General features: G+C 51.4%; 2 protein-coding genes across 3 annotated transcripts in view; one reads left to right on the top strand and one right to left on the bottom strand.

The window, feature by feature from the left end:
* Nucleotides 1–1,950: 1,950 nt before the first annotated feature.
* On the bottom strand, nt 1,951–9,561 carry LTBR (lymphotoxin beta receptor). 2 transcript variants are annotated; one of them, XM_024256073.3, is made up of 10 exons: nt 9,044–9,561; nt 8,811–8,907; nt 8,348–8,473; nt 8,116–8,268; nt 7,343–7,439; nt 7,061–7,158; nt 5,001–5,108; nt 4,680–4,705; nt 3,176–3,404; nt 1,951–2,858 (listed from the first exon to the last, which is right to left on the bottom strand). In XM_024256073.3, exons 1-10 carry the CDS (start codon nt 9,134–9,136, stop codon nt 2,581–2,583), a joined length of 1,305 nt encoding a protein of 434 aa, XP_024111841.2. In that variant the 5' UTR covers nt 9,137–9,561; the 3' UTR covers nt 1,951–2,580.
* An 8,390-nt stretch (nt 9,562–17,951) lies between these two features.
* The window catches only part of SCNN1A (sodium channel epithelial 1 subunit alpha), a 29,592-nt gene continuing 19,701 nt past the window's right edge, over nt 17,952–27,842 (top strand). Inside the window, exon 1 of the mRNA XM_024256777.3 lies at nt 17,952–19,141. Coding sequence (XP_024112545.2) covers nt 18,555–19,141 — 587 coding nt within the window. The 5' untranslated portion in view covers nt 17,952–18,554. The remainder of the gene's footprint in view (nt 19,142–27,842) is intronic.

The raw sequence follows: 27,842 nt of genomic DNA, 5'->3' as shown, positions 1-27,842 counted from the left end.
CAACCTTGCCAACACCTTGACCTCTGACTTCCAGCCTCCAGAGCTGTGAGAAGATAAATCTCTGCAGCTTAAGCTATCGAGTCTGCAGTACTTTGTTATGGTGGCCCTAGAAAATTAATTTAGGCAGCCCAGGTGCAGTGGCTCATGCCTGCAATCTCAGCTCTTTGGGAGGCTGAGGTGGGAGGATCACTTGATCCCAGGAGTTTGAGACCAGCCTGGACAACAGAGCAAGACCCCATTTCTTAAAAAAGAAATTTTTAAAAAAATTAGCCAGGTGTGGTGGCACACGTCTATAGCTCTAGCTACGTGGGAGGCTGAGGTAGGAGGATCATTTGAGTCTAGGAGCTGGGCTACATGAGCCATGATCATACCACTGCACTCCAGCCAGGGTGACACAGTAAGACCCTGTCTCTAAAAGAATACAGGCAGGTATAATCATAAATTTGAATGGTGTCACAAAGGGCTGTGCTTTAGCATCATTTCTTTCAAAATATTTTTCTCCTTTTATTTTGTTGAAAAAAAGTATAAAATGTGTTTTTTTATCTAAACACATTAGAACAATTATTAAGAATTCATGAGGTCTGAACCCAGCATATTGCAGGGGAAGGAGGATTTAACTTTATTTAAAGATACAGCTCACCATTATTTACTTTTCAAAAAAGGAAGTTGGATGTGATATTTTCACAGTCAACCTTAAATGACCCATCCACTCTGTTGGATCAGATGCCTTCTGAGGTGTGTGCTTTGCAGCCGCCCCACCCTGATGAGCCCCAGCGACAGAGTTCTTCATATCAGACCCATGACAGTGGCCTTTTATGGAAGGAGCAGCCGGCTGGCAGCAGCTCCCTAACAATCCTGCAAGCTAAGATCCTCTCTACCGAGCACAGGAGAGAATTCGGGGGCGGGGAGCGGCAAACATTTACTAATAAGAGGGCTTGAGAAGATTTAAAGTCCTTTTTGGGGGGAAAAATAAAAGAAGACAAAAAGAAACCAAAAAAGTAAAAATCATAAATACTCTTTCTGAACCAAAAGGAGGCCAGCCTAGATTTCTGTTCACCAACAGAATGTGAACTTGGCCTGTCTCATTTTGTCTAAAGTGCACACCTTGGGTCAGGCACGGTGGCTCTCACGCCTGTAATCACTGCATGTTCAGAGGCCAAGGCAGGAGGATTGCTTGAGCCCAGGAGTTCGAGACCAGCCTGGGCAACACAGGGAGACCTGATCTCTACTAAAAATACAAAAAATTAGCTGGGCGTCGTGGCACACACCTATAGCCCCAACTACTTGGGAGGCTGAGGTGGGCGAATCCCTTGAGCCAGGAGTTCAAGGTTGCCATGAGCCATAATAGTGCCACTGCACTACAGCCTGAGTGACAGAATTAGACCCTGTCTCAAAAAAAAAAAAAAAAGGGCACATGTTTCGCTTCAATCAACCTTGGAAAATATTTTTCACTTTGCATGTGGCTAGATGTTTGAGAGTTGACTAAGACTTAACACCTGCGGAACATGCAAGAGATCTGATTATTTGAGAAGGACAGACCATTCTACCCGTTCAAAGAAATTCTGGAAGGGCGTGCTATATGAAGGTTTTTTTTTCCCTAAGAGGCCTCTAAAAGCCAGACGAACTAGGCACAAATCCCAGCTTTGTCATTTGCAGCTGAATTGGGAAAGTTACCGCTCTGTGCCTCAGTTTCCTCATTTGTTAAATGGGAATCATATCTACCTTATGGAGTTATTGTGAAGATTAAATAAGTGAGTACTGTAAAGCATTGAGAACACTGCCTGGCACATTGTCAGCCATCACTGACGAGACAGTTATTACCTGGACTATACCCACCAGTTCCTCGCTGAAATACCTTTATGGGATTCTATTTTAGTGTCTTGACCTTTGTCTTTGAGACTGTCTCCATGGAATAGTGTTTCTGTATAAATCCCAAGAAAATAAATTATCTAGGTCCCATTCTTTTTATTTGCATGTGGTTACAATATAAATACACTCGCCATTTTCCTCCCCTTCCGAAACTCTTCCCCACATCTAGGAATCCAACCCAATCCCCTAGTTGTTAATGACTCCCTTTCCTCTCCTCTAGGAGGGGAGGGAAGGAGCGTCCTCCCTATAATTTCATCTTCATGCAGGGTCTACCTCAGTCCACGTGAAGTGTGGAACCCCAAAGGGCCTCTGAAGCTTGGGGATGAGCACCACGAATCCTTTAGAGGTCCCGGTGACGTCTTTGCAGGTGACCGTGTGGCAGCTCCCTTGGTGCCGTGCTCCGGTGCGGCGTGCCATAGTGGGCAGCAGTTGGTATCATGTGCCCTGTCAGTGCCTGAGGCTGAGCAGCCCCAGGGGGTGGGTGGGTCTGCCACGAGGCCTCAGGTTTGCTCAGGCAGTAAGGAGAGTCCTGTGGAGGGCACCATACCCAGCCAGTGCCCACCTGCTCTCAGAGGTGTCTGAGCCTTAGTCCCTTAGGGCTCTGCCTTCCCGGGCCCTGCTCAGCCCCCCTGTGAATCCCACATGGGCAGGGCGGCCTCAAGGGAGAAGGTGCCCTTGTGCCTCCCTTCTTCTGCCTTTTCTCAGACACCATCAGTCATGGGTGATAAATTGGTTCCTTGGGCCCCTGTTAGAGGGTGTGGCACCACAGTGCTCTGTCTCCGCCAGGTGCCAAGCCTTGCCATCTTCCTGGTGGGGTGTAGAGAGCCCGGGAGGGCCAGGATCCCCCTCTTCGGGAATGGGGTATGGAGGTTCGGGGGTAGCTGGGAGGTCTCCAGGACCCGGTGGTCCCCCCAGTACTGGTCCATTGTAGATGTAGATGTTGCCAGTGATGGTCATAGACCCGCCAGTGACATGAATGCCATTGGTACCTGTAGGAAGGGAGGCAGAGTGTTGAGGAAGGAAGGCCCCCAGTTCAGGCCCGCTGCTTCTTGAATTCTCGCCTTTCCCCTGGCCCCGCCCCTCTCCTGCTTGCTGCTGGTTTATTGAGCTTCTGTGTTCATTCCCTGTTTCTGGGTTTTTCAGTCTCTTCCCTCTTCTCTAGTTGTGACACTGACTGGCAGCGGAGTCTGTGTCTGCCTCTGTTTTGGTCTTTTTATTTCATCTGGCCCACAGTCTCTCCCTGCCAGCCATTCCTCCCTCCCCATCCTTCCCCATCCTTCCTCTCTTCTCCCTTCCCCAGGCTCACCGTGGGCCACCTGGCTCTGCTCCCCGGTTTCCAACTGCGGCTCCCTGGTCAGGTCCAGAGGACTCTGCTGTTCCGGCACCCCTGCCTCCAAAACTGGGGCTGCGGGGAGCCCAGTGGATACTGGGGAAACATCTCCAGAGATGGGTAGCAGTGGCTTTACCAGGTCAGGGAAATGTGGATGGGCCTTCGGAGGCTCCCAGCTTCCAGCTACAGGATTGGGTCCCTCTCCCTGCAGGAAAGAGATGGAGACCCAAACAATGATGAGGGACCCAGACCCTTTTTTCTCTCTCTCCTCCATCCCCCTTCTTTCTCTCTTTCTTTCTTTCCTTCCTTCCTTCCTTCCTTTCTCTCTCTCTCTCTTTCTTTCTTTCCAGACAGGGTCGGGCTCTGTCACCCAGGCTACAATGCAGTGGTACAATCATAGCTCACTGCAGGCTCACGAACTCTTGGACTCAAGTGATCCTCTAGCCTCAGCCTCCTGAGTAGCTGGGACTGTCCGGCTAACTTTTTTTTTTTTTTTTTTTTTGAGACAGAGTCTCACTCTGTCACCCAGGCTGGAGTGCAGTGGCATAATCTCAGCTCAACTGCAACCTCCGCCTCCCCAGTTCAAGCAATTCTCCTGCCTCAACCTCCTGAGTAGCTGGGATTACAGGTGCCTGCCACCACACCCAGCTAATTTTTGTATTTTTAGTAGAGATGGGGTTTCGCCATGTTGGCCGGGCTGGTCTCAAACCCCTGACCTCAGGTGATCCACCCGCCTCGGCCTCCCAAAGTGCTGGGATTACATGTATCATGGATCGGCATGTTTGGGGGTGGTGCGGGTGCCCTCCTGCTCAGAGACCAGGATTGGGCAGGCTTGCGCGTGCAGGATGGGAGCTTGGGCGTGAGCCACTGCACCTGGCCCTGCCTGGCTAACTTTGAACAACATTTTTGGTAGAGATGGGGTCTGGCTGTGTTGCCCAGGCTGGCTCATCTTTCTTTAGTTCCCACACCCCACCACATGCTTTGGCAATTCACCACCCTCCTCTGCTCCTCCCCATGCCCCCTGCCTCAGGGTCTTTGCACTGGATGCTCCCTCTTCCTGGAGCACTTTCTCCCCAGATAACCCCACGGCTGGCTCCTTGCTTCTTCAGCTCTCCGCTCAAATATCAGGTTCTCAGAGAGGCCTTCACTGTCCACTCTGTCTAAAATACCCCCATCCTTTGCCACTGTCACTCATTGACCCTTTCCCTGCTTTATTTAGCAATTATACCACCTGATATATAGTTTAACTTTATTCTTGCTCCATGGGCATGTGAACTCCAGGAGACGAGGTACTGTGTTTTGCTCACTGCTGTACGCCCAGTGTCTAGGACAGCGCCTGGTACATGGCATGTTCAGTAAATCATCAGTTGAACGAACGAATGAGTGTGGAGTCAGCCTGCATACTCTCTTCCTGTCTGCTCCACCTTGTACCCTCATCACCTCTTCCCCTTCTTGCTGCCTTCTCAGCCCCCGCCATTACCTGTGGACGCCTCTTGAGCAGCGATCCTGCAATGGAGAATGAAATGGGTGTAGGCTCCCTGGCAGGCCTCAGACCTAGCCTTTCAGCTTCCACACCCCAGCACAATGTGTAGCAACTTGACCACCCGGGGGCCCAGAGGAACAAGCCACTATCACTCTCATCTCCAGCCTCAGAATAAGCAGCTGGATGAAGATAAGGATGTCTATGTTGGGGGTAGGCATTGGGAGTCTTGAAGGTGTGGAGGGTTACACCGGGGAAGTTAAATATTCCTCCCTCTGGCTCCCACTGCCAACTCATCCACTGCATCCGCCCCCTTCCTACCCAGTTTCCTGCAGAGAGAAGGGTGGCTCTTCCAGATGCAGGCGAAGACGGTGGCAAGGAGCAGAAAGAAGCCCAGCGGCAGCAGGATGGCCAGCATCAGCATGGTTCCTGCCAGGACAGCAGACAGGAGGGTGATCACAGCCCCAAGAAGGACAGAGTGGGGGTGAAGGAATAGCTTTCCAGATCCCTGGGCAACCCAGACAGAGAAAAGGGAGCAGTTTTTTTCCTTCTAGCCACAATGCAGCTCCTAAAGGCAGAATGAGAGAAACTTCCCTTGGGTTATAGAGAAGGGGAACTAAGTTGGATTTGAAGACCTCTTGGCAGCCAGGAGAGACTGTGTCATGGATGGGCATGTTTGGGGGTGGTGTGGGTGCCCTCCTGCTCAGAGACCAGGATTGGGCAGGCTTGCGCGTGCAGGATGGGAGCTTGGGCAGTTGATTTTCAAGGTCTGGAAGTGGGATTGGGAGACAGCAGGGAAGGGTGGGGCTTGGAGTTGTAAACAGACACAGGCTAGAGCCACATTTCTGTGGCCTCAGCCATTGTACAGAGGGGCCGCTGTAGAGGAGCTAGGGTTGCCCTGCTGTACCTGTACCTGTGGGGGTGTTTACAGGGGTGAGAGAGTAGGGAAACTTGCTTCGGAACTGCCTGTGGCCGCCTGGTAGAGCAGGGCTTGCAAGTTCTCCACCCCCTTGCTCAGGGCAGGTTCTAGGAGGGGAAGAGAAAGAGAGGCTGGAGTTCGGCTTCTCCAGCTGTGATCTGTAGCAGTGGGTAATTTCTCTTTCTCTGGGTACCAGTGCTGCCAACAATAGCATGGAGTCTCCAGTGTCCTTCAGCTACACCTGGGGAAGGGCGGGAGGACTTGCGCGTTTCTATGCTGGGCATTTATGCCTCTTCTCATTCATGTAAATCTGTAGCCTAAGGGAATATGGGATGGGAGCCCTGGGGAGAAACTGGACTGGGAGTCTGGGCCATGGTTTCCTGCCCAGCTGTGTGACTTTTAAGTCATTTCACTTCTTTGAGCATCAGTTTTTCATATATATAAGAAGAGGTTAGCTTACATACTCTAAAATTCCAGCTCTAAAATGCCAGTTGTATTTGATACATAGTTAAAAATTAACAGGACACAGAAAAATACTTAGATTGTGGAATGAAAAAATCAGGTTATGAAATATTAAAATTACTTCACTTTTAGTAAACAACAACAAAACCCAGTATGTATAAACATGCATAGAAAAATGTCCAGGAGGATATATACCACAATGTAAAGAGTGGATATTCTAGGGAGTGGCTCTGTGGGTGAGTTTTTAGTTTTGCTTATCTGAAGTCTCTAATTTTCTATAGTGCGTGCATTATGACATGGGCTCTGGAGTAAGAAAACCTGAGTACAGGTTCTAATAACACCAGTGACCACCTGGGTGGGTGATCTTGAGTAAGTCACTTAACCTCTTTGAGCCTCGGTTTCTTCCTTCAGTCCCTGAGGATGATAATAGAATCTACTTCATAGCATCATGAAGAAGATTAAATGAGTTAGTAAATGTAAAGTGGTTACAGAGTGCCCAACACACACAGTGAACCTTCTGCCAATTAGTGATGTTACAGTCATTAGAAACAACCTGTAGTCATCTACTAGGCTAGTAAGCCAATCAATCCACAGGAAACAGTCAAGAAAGAGTCAAATGGGAATCTTCTAATAATAAATGTATATAGTCTAATAGAGAGGTGTTTGGTCTAGTTAATGGATTGTGTGAAAAAAAATGGATTGTGTGATGTTGGTATGCCCAAAATGATGACAATAGTAGTTATCATTACATCTCAGTGTGGGATGTGTTCCTTGACATAGTATTACAGTATATATAATTTTAAAAGTATGTGTGTGCATGTGTATGTGTGTGTAAACTAGCCTAGAGATACTCTAATTTTTTCTGTAAGGAACTTTTCTTCTTGCCCAATTCTGGGAGGGAAGGGTTAATCTTTTCCCCATTTTTTTTAAGATGTGGAGCATTAAGGCATTTTCTAAGGCGCCCCCCCCCCCCCCGTGTCCCTCAGCCCTGGTCCCTCACCTGACATCTCTGGGGGCAGTGGCTCTGATGGATTTCTGCAGGTTGTGTCGGACTGGGCAGTGCCTGGAGCTGCCTCCACCAGACCTTGGTCCTCACACCTGCAGGGGAAAAAAAGATGATGACCTTTTCATGCCCTGGCCTGCCAGTGTCCCGACTCCAGTGGGCATGCGGGGAGGCTGAAAGTGGTCAGTCGAGTCCGTGGCGTCAAGGATAGGGGCTGGGGGTTGTTAGCAGCTGAGGCTTCTCAGAGGGTGGAAGGAGCATGGGTGGGGCTGCACTCACCTGGTGTGGGGCTGGCAGCGGGCGCTGGGGGAGGAGGTATTCTGGAAGTGCCCTGCCTTGCAGGGGACGCAGTGGTTGTTACCCTTCCCAACTTCATCTGGCAAGAGAAAGGCAGGCCAGCCAGGGTGAATGGGCAAAAGGGAGGAGCCTTTTGCCGGGCTGTGAGTTTCCTTTAAGCCTCAGGATGCCCATCCACCCCATTGCGTAGCTCTCACCTTTCCCAAGCTCTGCTTTGATGTTTTTTTTTTTTTTTTTTTTTTTTTGAGACGGAGTCTTGCTCTGTCGCCCAGGCTGGAGTGCAGTGGCGCGATCTCCGCCTCCCAAGTTCATGCCATTCTCCTGCCTCAGCCTCCTGAGTAGCTGGGACTACAGGCGCCCGCCACCACGCCCGGCTAATTTTTTGTATTTTTAGTAGACACGGGGTTTCACCGTGTTAGCCAGGATGGTCTCGATCTTCTGACCTCGTGATCCGCCCACCTCGGCCTCCCAAAGTGCTGGGATTACAGGTGTGGGCCACCACACATGGCCTACTGCCCACCATTTTGCCCAAGCTTCCCAGTACTGAGAAGAACCACCTCCTGTACCCCCTGCACCTGCCCCAGTTCCATGTCCCTCCAGAACCCTTCTGTGAGCCTCTGCATGGAATGAGAAGAGGAATTTTAAGCCAAGGATCTGAGGGATCACCGTGGACACAGTACCATATTCCCTGCTCCCACTTGAGATCCCTGGCACCCAGCCTCCTTTTCACATCCAGCCCTTCAGGGACCTCTGACCTTTGAGCTCGGCTTCAGTGCCAGGTGGGCAGTCAGAAAGTAGCTCGCAGTGTGTACACTCGAGGGCCCAGGCAGCACAGAACATTCCCGGCTGGCAGCGGCACTGGGTCTTCCGTTTGCTTGTGCAGGGGGCAATCTCCTCGAGGCCCATCACTGGTGGGGAGACAGGAGGGCTCAGGGAGGGGCCGAGCTCCAGGGGATCCAGCCCCCGCGCAGGCACATCCCCACTCACCTGGGTCACAGGGGCGGCACAGCTGGCAGATGGTCAGGTAGTTCCAGTGCTCGTTGTAGGAATTTTCGGCACATGTGGCACAAACTGTGTCCCGGATGCGGCTACATTTAGCTGAGACATAGGTGCCTAGAACGTGAGTGGAGCAGTAGAGCCTCAGGAGACAGGGCTCCACCCTCACCTCCGCTGCCTGTAGTGTGACCCCGGCCTTTCCCTCGGTCTCTCTGGCCCCCCATCGTCCTGCCCGTGGCCCTCCGGCTCCCTCTCAGTGAGGTAAGGAAAGAGGAGGCCCAGTGGGGAGGGCCAGTCCCATCTCCTCCACGTGATGTCCAGGGTTTCCCACGCTCGTCTCCAGCAGCCAGTTTTCCTGGGGGACAGTGCCCACCTTCCCTCTGAGGCCGCAGGAGGGCTGGAGCCCCCGTGACCCACTTCCGAGGCCCAGGTTCGTCCTGCCATTGCCTCTCACCTGGCGGGCAGCGGGAGCAGCAGATGCGGTGCTGGGGCTCATAGTATTCCTTTTCCTGGTCCCTGCAGGTCTGGTTCTCCGACCCATATGGAGGCGCCTTCAAAGGGAGATGGAGAAGAGGAGAGAAGAATTAGTCAGGGGTCAGCTTGGGAGGGCAGAGGGTGTGGAGCGACGGCTGCCCAGATCCCTCTTGCCCACCCTCGCCCACTCCTACCAGGCCCCTTCCTCACCACCTGGGGCTGGGATGCTGCCAGGAGCCCGAAGAGACCCAGCACCAGAGGCCCCCAGGCCAGGCCGGGGGCAGAGGTGGCCCAAGGCAGGAGCATGGCGGCCACTCGGCCAGGCGGCCAGCAACGTGGGGGCCTGGGAGGAAGGCAGGAGGCCCGACGTCCTGGGCAGCGGTGGCGGCAGCTGCCCGAGCCCAGAGCCTGGGAAGGGACTCAGGGCCGATGTGCCCCCCGGGGCCGGGAGCGGCCAGGCCGGGCCTCCAGGGCTCCCACGGCGGAGCTCAGGAAGTGGGAGTGGAGCGAGCTGGCCGCGGGGCGGGGACAGGGAGCGCTGGGAGCCAGGCCGGCCTGTCGCAATCGCAGCCAAGGGAAGAGGAACAGGCTTGTCTGCCTCGATGCGGGGCGGGAGGGGCGGCCGGGAAAGCACGTGAGGGCCGCGGGGCCGGAACCGGCCTCCTCCCTTCTTCGGAAGCCCGATCGGGAGAGCCGACTGCGGACAGCCCTGGCCCAGCCGAGGGAAGGGCGGCAGGCCCGGGGTCAGCCCTTGGACAAGCCTCGCAGGGAGAGCGGAGGGAGTTCCAGAGAGCGCAAGGGACAGCTGGGTGCGGGATCTGGAAAGCGAGGGGCCCAGGACGGGCAGTCATGGAGAGGGCAGGGCGCAGGGACTGCAAGGCCGCAGAAGCAGCTCTGAGACCAAGGAGAACCGGCTGGCAGATGCCCGCGTTCCTCCCCTGTTGTCCTGCCCTACTGTGGGAGTTTTTCAGACAAATTACAAGGGACTAGCAAATCAGCCAGCCTCCCACGCTACCAACCCAGCCCAATCCGCACAGGAGTGGGCACAGGTCACCTAGGAGACCCTTGAGAGCTGTGTAGCTTGCCCTGCTCCCTGTCCTCAGGGAACCTCCCTCCCAAAGAAAGGGGGAGGATATGCGGAGGGGAGTCCTGGGGCCAGCAGGCTGGACCTGGGCACTCAGGCCCTCTGCTCTGGCTTCTTCGCCCATGAAACTTCAAACCCCTTAGAACTGGAGAAAGCTAAGAGCCTACACAGTCCAGCCCCCTCACCTCAAGCATGGAGAGGGAGGCTAAGGGTGATGCATAAGGGCACCGGGATTCCAGGCTGGCTTGGTCTCGTTCCTGCCCTGTTTCATCCTCCCATCTCCCCCAACCCAACAGCCCACCCACCCATGGAGCTACTTGCAGCTGCCCCCTTTTACACGTGGTTCTCTGGTCCCCAAGTTTCGGTCTTCCTAACTCCCACCTGTCCTTGAGGCTTCACTGAGGCTCTGGAAGGCATCCTCTGTGCTAGGTTGCACAGTCCCCATGAAGACTGCCCTCTGTACCCGGCTGTCTTGTCTGCTTCCCACCAGGTTGTGAGTGCCGCCATGGCCCAGGCTGAAGCTTCAAGTCTGTGTTCCCCATGCTTAGCAGAGTCTGACACCATACCATGTGCCCAATAGGTATTTATGGAATAAACGAGTGACGGCCACATCACAGAGCCGGTCCACCACAGAGCCAGCTACAATCTGGGTCTCCTGATGTCTAGGTTCCAACTCATTCCAGCAGTCCTGCCACCTCCTTGTGTCTCAGGGATGTCTCCCTTGGGATGAGGGGCTAACTTCTCTTGAGATAGGTCACTTGGGCACCATCTCCCTCCCTGAAGGGCTCTGTTCAGCACTCATCCTTACACTGGTCTGTCTAACTTCAGGTCTGATATCTGGACAGGTGCAGGGGATGGGAAGTGTGCATGGGGAGGAGAGGTCACAAAAGGGGGAAAGGACCTGCCTAGGCTATAGGCATTTCACTCTGTGAGGCTCTCTCCCCTCACCTGATGCAGGCAGCTAACTGTACAGATGCGCCAAAGATGGCTGGAAAGGGCAGAAGTATCAGAACAGTGTGCACTGCGCGGGGCTGCTGAGCCTTCCAGGGCCCTATCGCTGGGAGCTGGGATGAGAGTCCCCACTGAGCTCTTAAATGCATAAAGGAATGTGTGTGTAGTGTAGAGAATAAAGTCCCTAGGTCCTTTATTCTCTCTCTTCTTTTTACTTTTTACTGTGGAAATTCCACATGCAAGATAATATACCAAAAGAGAAAAAGTAATATTGGGAGTCTCCCATATACTCCTTACCCAGCTTCAACTCACCGTATACCCCCTCCCCTACCAACGCACACACTCTTCGAATCCCTCATGATTATTTTGAAGTAAATCCCAGACATCATATCATTTCATTTGAAAATATTTCAGGATTTTACCCTAAAAGACAGGGACTCTTTCTCTTTTCTATTTTTCTTTTTTTCCCCACCCTGTCTTATGCTGCTGAGACCCTTTCTTTTAACAGAGGTGTAACATATAATACAATGAAACACATAAGGTACACTGATCTTACAGATACAGCTCAGAGAGTCTTCACTTTTGTGTATTCTTCCATATCCCCCAACTGTTCCAGAACGCCTCTTCTCTTCTCTTCTCTTTTCCTTTCTATACAGAGTCTCGCTCTGTCACCCAGGCTGGAGTGCAATGGCACCATCTCGGCTCACTGCAACCTCTGCCTCCTGGGTTCAAACAATTCTCTGCCTCTGTCTCCCGAGTAGCTGGGATTACAGGCACCCGCCACCACGCCTGGCTGATTTTTGTATTTTTATTAGAGACGGGGTTTCACCATGTTGGCCAGGCTGGTCTTGAACTCCTGATCTTGTGATCCACCCGCCTTGGCCTCCCAAAGTGCTGGGATTACAGGTGTGAGCCACCGCGCCCGGCCCCAGAATGTTCCTTGCACTACAAATGTTCGCTACATGCCCTTCCCAGTCAAAGCTTCCTGCGTCACAGGTAACCACTATGTCCAGACCCCTTTTAACCCCAGCTGGCTGGACTGTATGTTTCTTTCTGCTGCCAGCCGTAAGCTGGCGCTTCAGCCCTCATGGACTCTCTACACCCTAAGGAACGAGCCATGAGATCTGGGTTTTGATCCTGGCCCCATCACTTTATCTCTGTGTGCCTCTTTATTGTGCCAGTCAGCTACTGGTTTGCTTGCAGGTCTGCGGGATGGAGGTGGGGTGGGAGGAGAGAAGCAGCCAGGCTATTTCTCTCCTCTCTGCTTTCTGGTTTCACCTGCAGTTGGTTGTCTTCCTTCCTTCCCCACTTCCATAATCCCATCTCCTACCAGTAGTCCACACTATTTAGTTCCTGCCAAATGGCTCTGGAGGCTTCTTGGTCTTTGATGCTACATCACCCTGCCGTCTTTCCAGGCGTAGAGATGGTAGCTGCTTCCCGCTCTGCTGTTTTCTGAGCTGCCTCCCATTGGCTTCTCAGCTCCTCCATCACCCATGTACCAGTTAGTTCTCCGTGTTAAACTTCTTCTGTTTGAAAGACTTAGAGTGTTTCTTGTTTCCCAGCTGGATCACGAAAGACAAATGTTACCAATAAATGGCTACTATAATGCCCAGCCATCCCCAGGAGGATAAAGGGAGACTCCAGGGGTGAGAAATCCACAGGTTCACCGCGGGCAGGGCATTGTCTTTACTCCTTTCCTTTTGTGTTTTTCACCAGAGTCTCCTGAGACTGATTTCCACTGGGCAACACCAGACCCAGACCGAGCACCCCAGGACTCCTAGAAGGTGTGTGAGGGTGGGACTCTTCTCCCAGGCCTTCTTCCGAAGGAGCTGCTGAGAGAGCCTTCTTTCCACAGGCCCATGAGGCATCCAGAAAGGGGGGGTTGGTGGAAATGGATTCTTCTTCTTTTTTTTTTTTTTTTTTTTTTTAGACAGAGTCTCAGTCTGTCGCCCAGGCTGGAGTGCAATGGTGCAATCTCAGCTCACTGCAACCTCCGCCTCCCAGGTTCAAGTGATTTTCCTGGCCTCAGCCTCCCAAGTTGAGTAGCTGGGACTACAGGCATGCGCCAACAGGCCCGGCTAATTTTTGTATTTTTAGTAGAGATGGTGTTTTGCCATGTTGACCACAGGCTGGTTTTGAATTCCTGGCCTCAAGTCGTTTCGCCCACCTTAGCCTCCCAAAGTGCTGGGATTACAGGCATGAGCCACTGCACCCGACCAGGAATGGATTCTTCTAGATACTTTTTCTTTCTCTCTTCTTCTCCACTCTGCTGTTAGCTGACTAGTGCTCTTGGAAATGGTCTGGCAAGCACCCAGAAGTGCATAACTGATGAGGGTTGTCCTTTTCCAGAGTATTTGCATTTTCAGTGGTGACAATGCCTTAACCCAGTCTTTTCAACGGGGGTGACTTTGCCCACCAGAAGTCATTTGGCAATATTTGGAGATGTTTTGGTCACAATGACTCAGGAGGTGCTTCTAGCATCTAATAGATGGAAGCCAGGGATGCTGCTGAACATCCTACAATGCACAGGATTGTAAATAGGACAGAATCATCCTGTCCCACCACAAAGAACGATACAGCTGAAAACGTCAACAGTGCCAAGGCTGATAAACCCTGTCTTCAATCAAAGTGATAAACTTCTAGTAGTGAGCTTCTTTTTTTGTTTTTGTTTTTTTGAGACAGAGTCTCACTTTGTCTCCCAGGCTGGAGTGCAGTGGCACGATCTCGGCTCACTGCAAGCTCCCCCTCCCCAGTTTTACGCCATTCTCCTGCCTCAGCCTCCCGAGTAGCTGGGACTACAGGCGTGCACCACCTACGCCCAGCTAATTTTTTTTGTATTTTCAGTAGAGACGGGGTTTCACCGTGTTAGCCAGGATGGCCTCGATCCCCTGACCTCATGATCCGCCCGCCTCGGCCTCCCAAAGTGCTGGGATTACAGGCGTGAGCCACCGCGCCCGGCCAACTTCTAGTAGTGAACTTCTAAGTAAACTGCCAGGGGACTAGATGAAGAGTGGCATTTTTCTGGTCCATCATTTTACATGAAAGAGAAATCTGTACCACATAAGGGCAGCTGAAAGGACTGTTGTCTTCCACAGTGGGCAGCCCCCAGTGTGAAGTGGCTAATTAGCTCCAAGTAGTAAGAATAAAGAGTTGCATTTAACTAAGTAACTGATTCTTATCCTGGAAAGGATAGAAGTGAACAGGGAAAAGTGAAGAAAATTTAGATAAATTAATAGACTACAAATAAATGGGTTGTCAGAGGAAGTTAGGATGTTTGAAGTTTTGCAGATGCTTTTTCATAGCATATCCCGCTCTGTCAAAGATAAAATAGCAAAGACGCCAGTTCTGCTGTCTCCTGCAGACTGGGTCAGCAAACAGTGACCACTAGACACTGAGGTCACCAAGATGAATATGCCTGGTCTCTGTCCTTGTGTTGCGGGAAGTCAGGGACCCCAAACGGATGTATATGTACAAACACACATACATCAGGATAATAGTAAATAATAATAATAAATAATAGTAAACAGTGGTAAGTGCAGAGATAGGCTCTCCCTAGGAGGGTGGAGTGATTACTTTCGTCATCTCCTGTCCGCGGAGAACAAGAGGCAGGAAGACCCTTTGCACTCATAACCCTCGTCCCACGGCAGCCCCTCTGGTTTCACTTCTCTCCCTGCAGCCGTGCATATTTTATGGCCACATCACAGGGTTAGAGGATAGCTGGTGTTGGGAGGGGAAGGCAGCCCTGGGTTGGCAGGAAGGGCTGGGGCTCTGGGGGAGTCTGGGGGTAGTCCTGGGAAGGCAGGGGGTCCTTCCAAGACAGAGTCTACAAAGCTCTTGACTTCTTGTAGAACAAAACCGTACTTCTCTCAAAGTCAGAGAAGGAGAACTGGGCTTGGAAAGGAGTGGCCCAGTTTTCATTCTGACCCCACCCCTAACTCCTGGGTGACTGTAGCCAAGTCACTTTGCTTGTGTGGGCCTCAGTCCCCTCATGCACGAAGCAGGGGGCTAGATGCAAGGTCAGCTGGAAAAAGTCTTTGTGCCATCCGGGTTGCCTTACCCACCCCTTCTTGCCCTTTCATTTTCTCAGGTAAGATCACCGGGGCCCATAGAGAAAGTGCCTTTCTCAAAGTCACATAGTTTAAAAGCAAAAATAGGGGCTGAGTATGGTGGCTCACACTTGTAATCCCAGCACTTTGGGAGGCTGAGGCAGGAGGACTGCTTGAGCCTAGGAGTTGGAGGCTGCAGTGAGCCATGATCATGCTGCTGTACTCCAGCCTAGAGGACAGTGCATGATCCTGTCTCTAAAATAAATAAGAAAATAAAGGCAAAAATGGAAGTTGTAGAAACATACCTATACCATGGTCTCTCTTATAAAAAAGAACAATATATTTTGTTTTTTAAAAATACATGTAAGTTTATAAAGGCACACAAAAAGATATAGACAGATATACAAATTATGGTGGCTCCCCTTGGGGGAGGGAAAGGAAGGGGATAAAGGGAAGCTTTTATTGTTTTATATACTTCTGTATTGCTGAAAAATTGTACTGTGACAAAAACATATTTGTGTATTTTTTTTTTAAAAGATCATCTTTAAAATGGACTTCTGACCAAAGTGCAGGTCTCAGATTTCTATTTTCCTCACAACACCAAGCCTGCTCTAGCCCGCTCCAGGTCTAGAATGCTGCAGCACTAGGCTCGCATTGCCACTCCCATACCCGGCAGGACATGGCAGGGTCACCACCCTCTGGCTCAGCCCAGACCAGGCACTGCAATTCTTCTCACAGAGCCCTTGATATGAAAACTATTTGCCATGCTGCCTTAAGCTAGTGGTTGGATTTCAGGCATGAGCTAGCAAATAGAAAAGGCAGGGAGGTGCTTTTCAGAACCTTTGAGATCAAACAGCCAGGGTGCTGAGCACCTCGCTTGCAGGGAGGACCATGCCCAATGTAAGGACCTGGCTCAAGGGAGACTGGAGTTTCTAGGGGTCTCTGGGATCTGTGGGGCGGTGGGGACAGTGCAGAGACCTTTTCACAGAGCCAAGGAGATAACCCAGCACCCAGAGAGTGGATGAATCCGCGGGCTCTGTGTGGGAGTGAGGGAGGCCTTCCCAGCTTTCACATCCAGGTGCACCTGAGCCCCGATCCCCCATGAGTCTGTCTCACGAAGTAAATGGCAAAAGCGCTAAGTAGATCACGCCAGAGGACGGGGAGAATTCTGAATTCTGTTTATAGCTCTGCTCCTATTTTGTTTTCTAACCTCAGAAAACTGATTTAACCTTGGGAAGGGTCAGTTTCTTCATTAGGACAATGAAGAAAAATCCAGCTGTCCCTTCCAAGAGGAGGTATCATGAGCAGTATCAAGGTAAGCAAGGGAACCTGGTTTGGAATGCTGGTTGACACCGGCTCTCACTTTAAGAAGTCGCAAGAGACAGCCACAAGAGAGGAAGCCACAGACCAGGTTGGACCCTGAGCCTGGAGTACCGCCTTTTTTCTTCTTTGCCTGCTAAACTCCTTGCTCTTCAAGATTCAGCAGAGATGACACCTTCTCTGGGAAGGCTTCCTGAGTCTCCTGCAGTGAGCCCCTAGGCTCCCCTAGCCCTTGGCTCTTATTTCTTGGCTCTTATGTCTTATCTCTGAGAAATCTGAGATCTGCACTTTGGTTAGAAGTCCTTTTTAAAGATGATCTTTTAAAGTGTACAAATAGAAACCTTATCTTATTGTATTGCAGCTACCTATTTGCAGGCCTATCTCCTCCCCCAGTGTGTATCAGTGCTCAGGCTGGGCCTTTGTCTGCTGGCTTGTGGAGGGAAGCAGGACAAGCCAGTGACCACATTCCTGCACTCTGGGTTGCCTCCTGTGGGGCCTGCGAGGGAGCAGCAGCCCTCCCTGCCGCGTGCAGGGCCTGGGTTGTGTGGGTGGCTCTCCCGAGTCTCTTCTAGCCCTTTTTGGGTCTGATTCTCTGACCGTCCTCTCTCTCCTTGCTCACCACTTGGCACTCCACTCCTTATCCTTTTGCTGCATTAAGTTTGGAAAGAGATTTTGGAGAAAAATATAGCCCCATCGATGAATTTCTCCTCCTCCCAGGGCCTGTCCAGGCGTGTGCCATGTCCACCCTCTTCCTTTCCAGCGCTGGCCACATCCTCCCTGCACCTTCAGTGCCTGCTTTCCCTGCCTCTTCCTGCTCTCCGGGTCTGTGCCCACAGTGTCCTGCGTGGCGCTCGCGCTGCCTCTGGTTGCCCACATTCCTGCAACTCTGTGACCACGACAGGGGCGATTACACATTCCTGGCCTGGCAGCCAACGGTGTAAAAAAGAACAGAATGTCCCAGGGCCCCGCCTAGCCCCCAGCTTCACCTGGGCCCCTCCCGGGTCTGGACAAGGTTGGAGGCGGTGGTGAGGAATCAGCAGGAAAGAGGAGGGACCAGGAGGAGGCAGATGCACCCCACCTGAGTGCGCTGCTCCCACTTAGTGAGCGGGGAGGAGACTTGCAGAGAAGTCTTCTCTCTTCTCTGCAGGGCCTGAGGGTGAGGCTGACCCGTGGGTGCCCTTGGAGGGCTGCCCACTTGCTGAGACTGTAGCTCCTGGAAGCACACTTGGGACTCCCCCCTCGCTCTCCTTCCTGGAGACAGACTCCTTTTGGTGCTGGCTCCTTCTATTTGCCCCCACCACCGCCCCCCACCTGCCTCTACTCACTCAGTGCCCCTCCTCCATCCCTCTGTCTCTGTCCTTCGCTGTCCCTTTCTATTGTCTCCCTTTTTCTGCCCTCCTGTCCTCCGGGTTCCCCACCCAGGCCCTCTCAGCCTGGCTGGGCCCTTCTCCTTGTGTTGCCTTCCCGGCTGTGGGCTCAGGATCCTTCCACTTGTTCAGATCTTTGCCCTTCACCTGCCATCCTGTCCCCCAGCCTCCTTGCCTGTCTGCATCTAAAGCCCCTGCCCAGAGTCTGCCTTCTCAGGTCCAGTACTCCCAATTCACCTGCCCTCGGGAGCCCTCCTTCCTTCGGAAAACTCCCAGCTCTGACTCCTCCTCAGCCCCTCCCCCCGCCCTGCTCACCTTTAATTGAGATGCTAATGAGACTCCTGTCGCTTCCATCCCTGGCGGGCCGGCGGGCGGGTTCCCCATCCAGGCCGCTGCACCTGTCAGGTGAGGGGGAGGAGAGGTTTGGCTGCCAGATTCAACTGGAAAGGAACCAGTCCCAGTCCAGCCGCAACCTGGGAGTGGGAAGCTGGAGGCAGCCCAGACCTCCTGGAGCCCTGCAGTCCTGGGGCAGAGACAGAATCAGGACACAGCTCGAGGTCAGGGCCAGAGGCTGGAGGTGAGGGCCTAGAGTGAGAAGGGACAAGGCAATGGGGGAAGAGGAAGAGAGGCAGGATTAGAGAGAGGAGCCAGGCCAGGAAGAGGAGAGCTGGGAGAGACCCAAAGAGAAACAGAAGGCAGATAGAGAGGGAGTGAGACGCAGGAGCTGAGACACAGATCCTGGAGGAAGAAGACCAAAGGAAGAGGGCAGAGACAGAAAGGGAGGTGCTAGGACAAAACCCAAAAGGTGGCCCTATCAGGGAAGCAGAGGAGAGGCCGTTCTAGGGAAGCCCAGCTCCGGCGCTTTGGGCCGCAACTCCCGCAGGTCTGCTGGCTCCAGGAAAGGTGGAGGAGGGAGGGAGGAGTAGGAGAATGTGGGCGCAGGGTGGGACACGGGCATGGCCAGGGGCAGCCTCACTCGGGTTCCAGGGGTGATGGGAGAGGGCACTCAGGACCCAGAGCTCATTCTTGACCCTGGCCCTTGCTCTCCCCAATCCACTCCGGGGCTCATGAAGGGGAGCAAGCTGGAGGAGCAGGACCCTAGACCTCTGCAGCCCACACCAGGGGTCATGGAGGGGAACAAGCTGGAGGAGCAGGACTCTAGCCCTCCACAGCCCACCCCAGGGCTCATGAAGGGGGACAAGCGTGAGGAGCAGGGGCTGGGCCCCGAACCTGCGGCGCCCCAGCAGCCCACGGCGGAGGAGGAGGCCCTGATCGAGTTCCACCGCTCCTACCGAGAGCTCTTCGAGTTCTTCTGCAACAACACCACCATCCACGGCGCCATCCGCCTGGTGTGCTCCCAGCACAACCGCATGAAGACGGCCTTCTGGGCAGTGCTGTGGCTCTGCACCTTTGGCATGATGTACTGGCAATTCGGCCTGCTATTCGGAGAGTACTTCAGCTACCCCGTCAGCCTCAACATCAACCTCAACTCAGACAAGCTCGTCTTCCCCGCGGTGACCATCTGCACCCTCAATCCCTACAGGTCGGTTAGTCCCTGTGCCCCTTCCCTGGCGCCTGCGCCTGGAAGGGTGGTCCAGGGTGCTGAGGTGCTCACTGGGCAGGCAGAGCCTCAGACCTGAGGGTGGGAACTGACACCCCTGTCCCAGGTAGAGCTCACTGCTGGCAAAATGAGGAGCCTCCAGCGTGCTGGACTGGCGTCCCTGCCTAGTGGAGCCATCCTAGCACCCCAGGCTCACCCAGAGTGTAGCTGTTGGAGCAGCATTGCCCTCCTCTGCCCTCTCTTCTCCTTCCCTCCCGTTCCTTTCTCCCTCCTGCAAGTGGAAGGGAGTGCTTGCAAAAGGGCAGGGGTGTGCTCAGCTGCATCCCTTTTCTGGAGCAAGATGCCAGCAAAGTATAAGTCCTCATCCACCTCAGCAGGAGAGTCTGATGGAGGGGTGAGGCTAGGTGAGGGGAGGCGAGACCGTGCAGGTGCTGTGGAGGTGGTGCTGTCAGTCTTTGTTTAGAAGGGGAATTTGTCATGGAGAAAGCAAAGCAGGGGATCATGGAGGTTAGGGCTGCAAGTGAGCCCAAAGGCTGGGGGCAGGGGCCTTACAGAACAAGGAGAATGGGTCAGGCTAGAGAGCAGCCCCTTGTCAAGCTGTTCCCCCCAAAGACCCAGGCTAAAATGCTGCACTGTTGACCTGCCCAGGGGCCTGACCTTTACGTGCTTGGGTGTGTCCTGAAGTTTTGGGTTTCATCAGTGCTCTTTGCCAATGTTGGGTCTGGAAACCGGAGTGGGTGGTAAGCATGGAGAAGAGAGGAGGGCAGGGCTGATGGTTTTATATACCTTTTATTTGTATTCACTCAGCCATGCCGCACCTTGGGGACACCTGCGTCAAGCCAGACACAGGGCTAGGCACCTGGCAAAATGGATTCATGAATAATTCGTAAGCGCTTTATTGAAGGCCAGGTAGTTTGCTGTGTTCTGGAGACAAATAAAATAAGATAGCAGAGACAGGCATATAAGCCAGTAACTGTGGCACACTGGGATAAGTATGATAAAAATGGTGAGTTAGTGTACCTTCAAGGAGTGTAAAATCTTTATGTGTGTGGGTGTGAGTGTGTGTGTGCACATATTTGTATGTGTGCAATTATGGATGCTGGGGATTGGTCATGCTGTGGGTGGAGGCCCCTTCATATATTCCATCATGTCCAAAGGTGTTACAGACTAAGAAAGGGTGGGACGTCCTGTCCTGGAGATAGAGAGAAAAAAAAGCCAGGCCATTTCGTTGATTAACCTCTGTATAATGTCCCGGGTAGGGACCGTTTCCATAGGAAGCTGCCGTGTGCACAGACACTGCTAAGGTGTCTTGGGTATCTCATTTCATTCTCACATCTTACCAGGCCGGTGCTATTGTTATCCCTATTTTACACTTGAGGAAACTAAGGCAAAGAGAGGCAAGTCACAACATCACAGAGAGAGTGACTGAGCTGTGACTCATCCTGTTTACGCCTAATCCCAAAACTCTGCCTCTTTTTCATACCCAAGATGTGGGGCTTTGAGTGAATGAAATTTCCAGTCAGATGTGTCTTCCATCTCATTTCAGAGCTCTCTTGGGTCCCTCCTGTTAGCCTCATTTTTCTCCCCCTGCTGCTTGCAGACATCTTCACGCCTTTAGGCCTTGGTGGAGGGGAGGGACCCAGCAGGAAGGGGAAAGACAGCAGGCGGAGCAGTGGGCACTCAATAAATATTTGTGGTTGAAAATATGTCAGTGAGAGATGGAGAGGGAGAGCAGGGGTGAATCGGGCGAGGCCTGCACAGCTCTTAGGTTCTGCTGGATGCGGGCCCTAGACAGTCTGGGAAAAAGCTGGGGAAAGGAAGCCATAAGCCCTGCCTCTGAGGCCTGCAGGCTGGGAGGCAGCCATCTGCCCAGAAAGAATCCCTCCTTCTTGAAGGGCTGCTGTGGGAGTCAGGAGGGAGAGAACACCTAGGAGAGGAGAGGAGTCGGGGAAGGCTCCCCAGCACAGCGGGAGGAGATGCAACACCCACCAAGCACTACGCGCTTGACCTTGTAGTCACATTATGTGCTACACCCTAAAGCTGGGTGCTTTATAGACACTCTCTCATTTAATACTGACAAGTCCAGGGAGGTGGGCAGTATTATTCCCATTTTTTTAGATGAGGAAATTAAGGCTTGGCAAGAGGAAATAATTTGAGCAAAGGAACATACATTATTTATTTATTTATTTCTTAAATTAAAAAATAACCGCTGGGCATGGTGGCTCATGCCTGTAATCCCAGCACTTTGGGAGGCCAAGGCAGGCATTGAGGGGTCTGGGATGGAGCCCAAACAAGGTTGTTTAAAAGAGCCCCTCACTTGAGGCCAGGAGTTCGAGACCAGCCTGGCCATCATGGTGAAACCCCCGTCTCTATTAAAAATACAAAAATCAGCCAGGCGTGGTGGCGCATGCCCGTAGTCCCAGCTAATTGGGAGGCTGAGGCAGGAGAATCACCTCAGGAGGCCAAGGCTGCAATGAGCCGAGATCACGCCACTGCATTCCAGCCTGGGCCACAGAGTGAGACACAGTCCCAAAGAAAAAAAAAATAGTAATAACGTTTGTATATATTTATGCGCCAGACTTTTTACAAATGAACCTAAATCAAGTGATTCTGCTTTAAATTATTTAATTCTCACAACACACCTTGGAAGTAGGTCTCATGATGACTCTTATTTTATGGATGAGGAAACTGAGGCCCAGAGAGTTAAGTAACTGCCTAAACTTCAGACAGACAGCAAGTGGTGAAACTGGGACTCAAAAATCATCCCCCGCCCCCCCGCCCCACCGCCTACCCCCACCCCCAACCCCCCGCCACGCTCCAGCGAAAAGCCAGGGCATCTCAGGTTAGCAGCTGAGTCACAAACCAAGTGTGTTTGATTTCAAAGCTCTTTTTCCCATTACACTTTAAGTAGGGATCAGGCAAAGACCTCCCAGGGGCAGGAGCAGCTGGTGGGAGCCCAACGGGAAGAGCAGCAGTCATTGGAGGACAATTTGTCAGGCGTGCAGGAGGGAGGGATCCAGGGCCACTCCTACTCAGGAGAGAGGCAGGGAGGTAAACAGGTTAATAAGCCCCAGTGAGTGAATCACCGGAAGCGCGGTGAGTGACTCCTAGCGAGGAGATTGGCTGATGAGCTAGAGGAACCGGAGTGAGGCAGAGCTGCCCAGGGCTGCCTACCTGCTGAGGGTTACCACCAGCAGAGGGAGAGGAGGAAAGTGGACGTGCAGGACTCTGTGCTGCTTTCTAACTTCAAGGAAAGGGGACAAAACACTGAAGACCTTTCAGACTAAGCAAGGAAGTGTTGAGTCCAAAGGGAAGGGTTGACCACTGCAGCCCCTTTCTCTCTGGTCAACAAAGGGCTTCTTCACTGAAAGGAGAGGGCCAGTCATATCTACAGTCATGGAAAACAGCCCACAGACATATTTTTCATGCAGTCCCAGGAACGGTTTAGCCTGGACCTAAGAACTTGGGGTTCTTGAACAATGAAGGAGGTCACGGTAGCTTCTTTCCTGGAAATGGCACAGCAGGAGGCCAGAAGTGGGTGAAGCAAGGGGCAATTTCCCAAAGAGAGCTCCTGTGGGGAGGGTGGGAAAGCCCTGAGCTAGGGAGGCTGTCCCTGCCTGCGGTCCCCTGACGTGGCAGGCAGACCCTGCACTCCCTGGGCAGTCTGGACACCAGGCTTTGCTCAGCAGGGCTGGCAGGAAAAAAAGCCTGGACTCTTAAGAGTTGACTCCCCTCTAACCCTGCCACTGTGGTTGGATCCTTCTCATTCCAGGTGGGATGGGGCCTAGGCAGGTCCCATGGCTGTCAGGGTGAGCATGGGCTCTTCTGTGAGAGGAGGCCACCAGGGATAAGAGGGAGGGAAGACGAAGAGAGAGCAGGGTGTCAGCCTCCAAGTCTCCCAGGGTCCTTGCACCCTGCTGGTCTGTCCTGGACACAGAAGAGGGGCTAGAGGGGAGAGGGCCAGCCGCAGGGAAAGGAGATTTTGCTGCCTGATCCCAGATGCTTCAGAGCTGGGAGGCAGACACAGTGGAAAAAGCAGGGGCCATGGAGTGAACAGGCCTGGGTTCACATCTTGGCTCCAGTCCTTCCTGGCTGAGTGACCCTGGGGAACTTGCCTAGTTGATAGGCCTCGGTTTCCTCAACTGTAAAATGGGGATAATAATGCCTGCCCAATGGAATTGTGTAAGGGTTGACTCACCCTCCAATGTAGGGCTGCCTGCCAGAGCAGATGGGAGTGAGGGCAGTGAGCATGACCTGAGGAGGAGGTCAAGGCTAGAAGGGCTGGACTGTCTGGAGGAACCCACTGTGGGCATTCTTTATCCCTTCCCTCCAGCCGCTGGTCTCCTCAAAACAAGATCAGATGTCTTCAGTGTGCTTTCTGTTTAGTGGTCAATTCTCTTAGCTCTAGGAGTCAACTCAAAGGCTCTGCCTCCTGCTGTAGGAATTTCTAGTATCATGGGGTCAGGGAGGGAGAGATTTTTTTTTTTTTGAGACGGAGTCTTGCACTGTTGCCCAGGCTGGAGTGCAGTAGTGCGATCTTGGCTCACTGCAAGCTCCGCCTCCCGAGTTCATGCCATTCTCCTGCCTCAGCCTCCGGAGTAGCTGGGACTACAGGTGCCCGCCACCATGCCCGGCTAATTTATTGTACTTTTTTAGTAGAGACGGGGTTTCGCCGTGTTAGCCAGGATGGTCTCAATCTCCTGACCTGGTGATCCACCATCCTCGGCCTCCCAAAGTGCTGGGATTACAGGCGTGAGCCACCGCGCCCGGCCATTCCGTCTTATCTTATGCCAAAAAAGAGGAGCAGTAGACCTTTTGGGAGAGTGAAGGTGGGGCCCTATGGAGCCCAGCCTCCTCTGGAGGCCTTGTCACAGGTGTGTGTGTGTGGGATCAAGGGCTGGGAGCCCAGGCTGTGCTCAGTGGGGGGCTCATCAGTGAGGCCAGGCAGGAGGGAGGTGCGTAGGGTGGCAGCATGGAGGAGAAAGCCGGGCACAGAGATGGCATGGGGGCTCCCCAGGGGAGAGGAGTGTGGCCAGAGAAGTGACAACTTCAACCAGATTGAAGTTGGTGATGAGAGACAGGGAGGAGCAGGAGGCAGAAGGGACTTGAGCCAGCCTGGGGAAGGAGTGGAAAGGGAGGCCCAGCCAGGATGTGGTGGAAATAACTCCAGGCAAGTGGGGGATCTGGATTCTTCCTGTGTGACCTTGAGAAAGGCAATTCGCTTTCCTGGACTCCTGGTTCCTCTGTGTCTTCCTGATAGTCGATGGTCTCTTCACTTTGTGTCACTGAGTATTTTCTCACTTAACCCTCCAAGAGCTTCATGTGGTAGGCAGATCTAGTGTTATGCCCGTTTTACAGATAAGGAACTCAGACTGAGATTCAGAAAGGCTGGGTCACTTACCCAGAGTTACATAGACAGAAAGTGTGTGGCTGGAACACCAGGCCCTACATCTCAGAGAGATTCTGGCTCGGGTGCTCTTTCTGGGGCACCATGTGGCCCTCCTAAAATAGCCAGAGGTAGCAGGGACGGACCAGAGGGCAGTGTGGTGGCTGGAGTGCTGTCTGACCCATTTGCTGGCTGTGCCAATTGGAATAACTCATCATGCCTCAGCTTTTTCACCTGGAAAAGGGAATGACAATTGTGTTAGCTAACAGTGGCTAACGGTATACTGCGTTATACTGAAGATTAAATCATGTTAAATACGTTTTAGCCTAAAGTTGCCTCTTTACATTTTTTAAGTTTGGCCTAAAGGTTTCTTCGTGCATGGTGAACTGCCACCTAACTAGATATGTAAACACACTATAACCTACTTTCATAGCAATCACAGAGTTTTGGCCAATGAAAGGCAGCCCACTGTTCAAACCTTGTCCAAATAAGGCAAATGCCGGAGGTGTAACCAATCCGGGTGTTTCTGTACCTCACTTCCGTTTTCTGTGGGTCACTTTCCTTTTCCTGTCCACGAATATTATCTAATCATGCAGCAGCCCCCAGAGTCACTCTGAACCTATTCTGGTTGGGGGGGCCACTCGATTCAAGGTTCATTCTTTGCTCAGTGAAACTCAAGTTAAATTTAATTTGTTTGAAGTTTTTCTTTTAACAATTAAATAATGTATATTCTAACACCACAGTGCCTGGCTCATAATAAGTGCTCGATAAATGCTAGCTATGCTTGCCATTCTTTTAATTATTAATAACAAACAAGTCTCTTAGAATGCCAAACACACCTTCGACCAGAGCTACATTTTCTCCCGTGAGAAGTTCAGGGGCTGCCAGAGCTGATGCCTAAGGCCCAGCCATCTAGACTTTTCTGGTAGAGATGGAAATAGAGCTGAATGGAAGAGGAAGTGAAGATCTGGACTAGACGGTGGTTAATGTAGCTGCACGTTAGGACCACGTGGGGGCTCTTTTAAACAACCTTGTTCTGGCTCCATCCCAGACCCATTAAATCTGAACCTGGCAAGTAAGACCCTGCACTGGTATTTTTTTCTTTAAATGAGGCATAATTGACGTACAATAAAATGAACAAATCTTGAGTGCCCACTCAGGTTTGACAGTCGAGATGTTGAACGCTCCCATTACCCGGTGCCCCGTTTCCATCAATTCCTCTTCCTCTCCCACTATCATTTTCTGAATGCTATCTCTATCAACTAGTTTTGTCTGTTCATAGAATTCATATAAATGGGATCATACAGTATGTATTTTCTTGTACGTGTGTCTGACTTATTTTGCTTAATGTTTCTGGAATTCTTCCCTGTTTTTTTTTGCATGTATCAGTTCCTTTTTATTGCTGAGTGGTTTTGATGAGCCTATTTTGGTTGAGGGGCTGCCTGATTTGAGCATCGTTCTTTGCTCAAGTCAACTCTGTTAAATTTAATTTTGCCTAACATTCTTCTTTTAACAATTAAATAATGCACATTCTAATACCATAGTTCCTGGCTCATAGTAAGTGTTCAATAAATGCTAGCTATGATTGCCATTCTTTTTTATTTTTTTTTAAGACAGGGTCTTGCTCTGTTGCCCAGGCTGGAGTGCATTCACACCATCATGACTCACTATAGCCTCAAACTCCCAGGATCAGGCAATTCTTCTGCCTCAGTCTTCTGAGTAGCTGGGACTAAAGGTGTGCACCACCACATCTGGCTAATTTTTGTATTTTTTGTAGATACAAGGTTTTGTCGTGTTGCCCAGGCTGGTCTCAAACTCCTGAGCTCAAGTGATCCACCCACTTGGCCTTCCAAAGTTCTGGAATTACAGGTGTGAGCCACCATGCCCCGTGGATTGCCATTCTTTTAATTAGCAGTAATGAGCAAGTTTTCTAGAATGCCAAACACACACCTTCAACACGCCTTTGAGTTGCTTCAGGCTTTTTGGCTCTTATAAATAAGATGGCTGTGAACATTCATGTACAAATCTTTTTTTTTTTTTTGAGATGGAGTTTTGCTCTGGTTGCCCAGGCTGGAGTGCAACGGCTAGATCTCGGCTCACCGCAACCTCCGCCTCCCGGGTTCAAGCAATTCTCCTGCCTCAGCCTCCCGAATAGCTGGGATTACAGGCATGTGCCACCACGCCCAGCTAATTTTGCATTTTTAGTAGAGACAGGGTTTCTCCATGTTGGTCAGTCTGGTCTCAAACTCTTGACCCCAGGTGATCCACCCGTCTTGCCCTCCCAAAGTGCTGGGATTACAAGTGTGAGCCACTGCACCCAGCCTCATGTACAAATCTTTATGTTTGTCTTGCTCTTGTGTAGCAGCTAGGAGTGGACCCGGTAAAATATTCAGAAACGAAATTACTGGGTCATAAGGTAGATATGCATGTTTAAAATTATAAGCAACTACTAACTGGTCCTCCAAAGCAGTGGTACCATTTTATACTCCCATCAGCAGCTTAGAAGAATTCCAGTTGCTCTCTACATCCTCACCAACACTTGGTATTGTCAGTCTTTTTAATTTTAACCTTTCTAATGGTACCTTCTTATGGATTTAATTAGCATTTCCCTGAGGACTAATTATGTTGGGTAGCTTTTCAGGTGTTTAGTGACCATTTGTATATGTTTTTTGGTCACTTAAAAATTTTTTAAATTGTTAATTTGCAAGAATTCTTTATATATCAAGATGATCTTTTCATTAGGTATTTTTCCTTTAAAAAACAGCTTTATTGAGATATAATTCACATACCGTACAATTTACCTACTTAAAATTCAATCATTTTAAAAATATTTCACAGAATCATGCAATTATTACTACAATCAATTTTAGAACATTTTCATCACCCCCAAAAGAAACCCCATACCCATTAGCAGGCATTCATCTTTCCCTCCCATCTACCTAACCCCTAGCCCTGCGCAACCACTAATCTACTTTCTGTCTATAGATTTGCTTATTCTGGATATTTCCTATAAATAGAATCATGCTATATGTCATCTTCTGTGAGTGGCTTCTTTCATTTAGTATAATGTTTTCAAGCATCATCCATGTTGTAGCATAGATCAGTACTTAATTCCTTTTTATTCGCCAAATATTATTCCAGTATATGGATACACCACATTTTACTTATATGTTCATCAATTGATGGACATTTGGGTTATTTCTACTTTTTGACTATTAGGAATAATACTGGTATGAACAGTTGTGCACATTTGTGTGTGTGTGGTGGGGGGGCATATGCCTTCATTTCTCTTAGGAG

The sequence above is a fragment of the Pongo abelii genome, chromosome 10, assembly GCF_028885655.2.
Source record: "Pongo abelii isolate AG06213 chromosome 10, NHGRI_mPonAbe1-v2.0_pri, whole genome shotgun sequence".
NCBI lineage: Eukaryota > Metazoa > Chordata > Mammalia > Primates > Hominidae > Pongo > Pongo abelii.
Note: the sequence above shows the minus strand (reverse complement) of the source record. Positions and strands in the feature narration are given on the sequence as shown.

Bases quoted from the DNA above. Each gene is read 5' to 3' on its own strand.
- LTBR (XM_024256073.3), bottom strand. From the start codon at position 9,136: ATGCTCCTGCCTTGGGCCACCTCTGCCCCCGGCCTGGCCTGGGGGCCT. The intron at 7,440-8,115 runs GTCAGAGGTCCC...TTCTCTTGCCAG, and splicing joins CACTGAAGCCGAGCTCAAAG to ATGAAGTTGGGAAGGGTAAC. The intron at 2,859-3,175 runs GTGAGCCTGGGG...CCCTTCCTACAG, and splicing joins GCAGAGCCAGGTGGCCCACG to GTACCAATGGCATTCATGTC.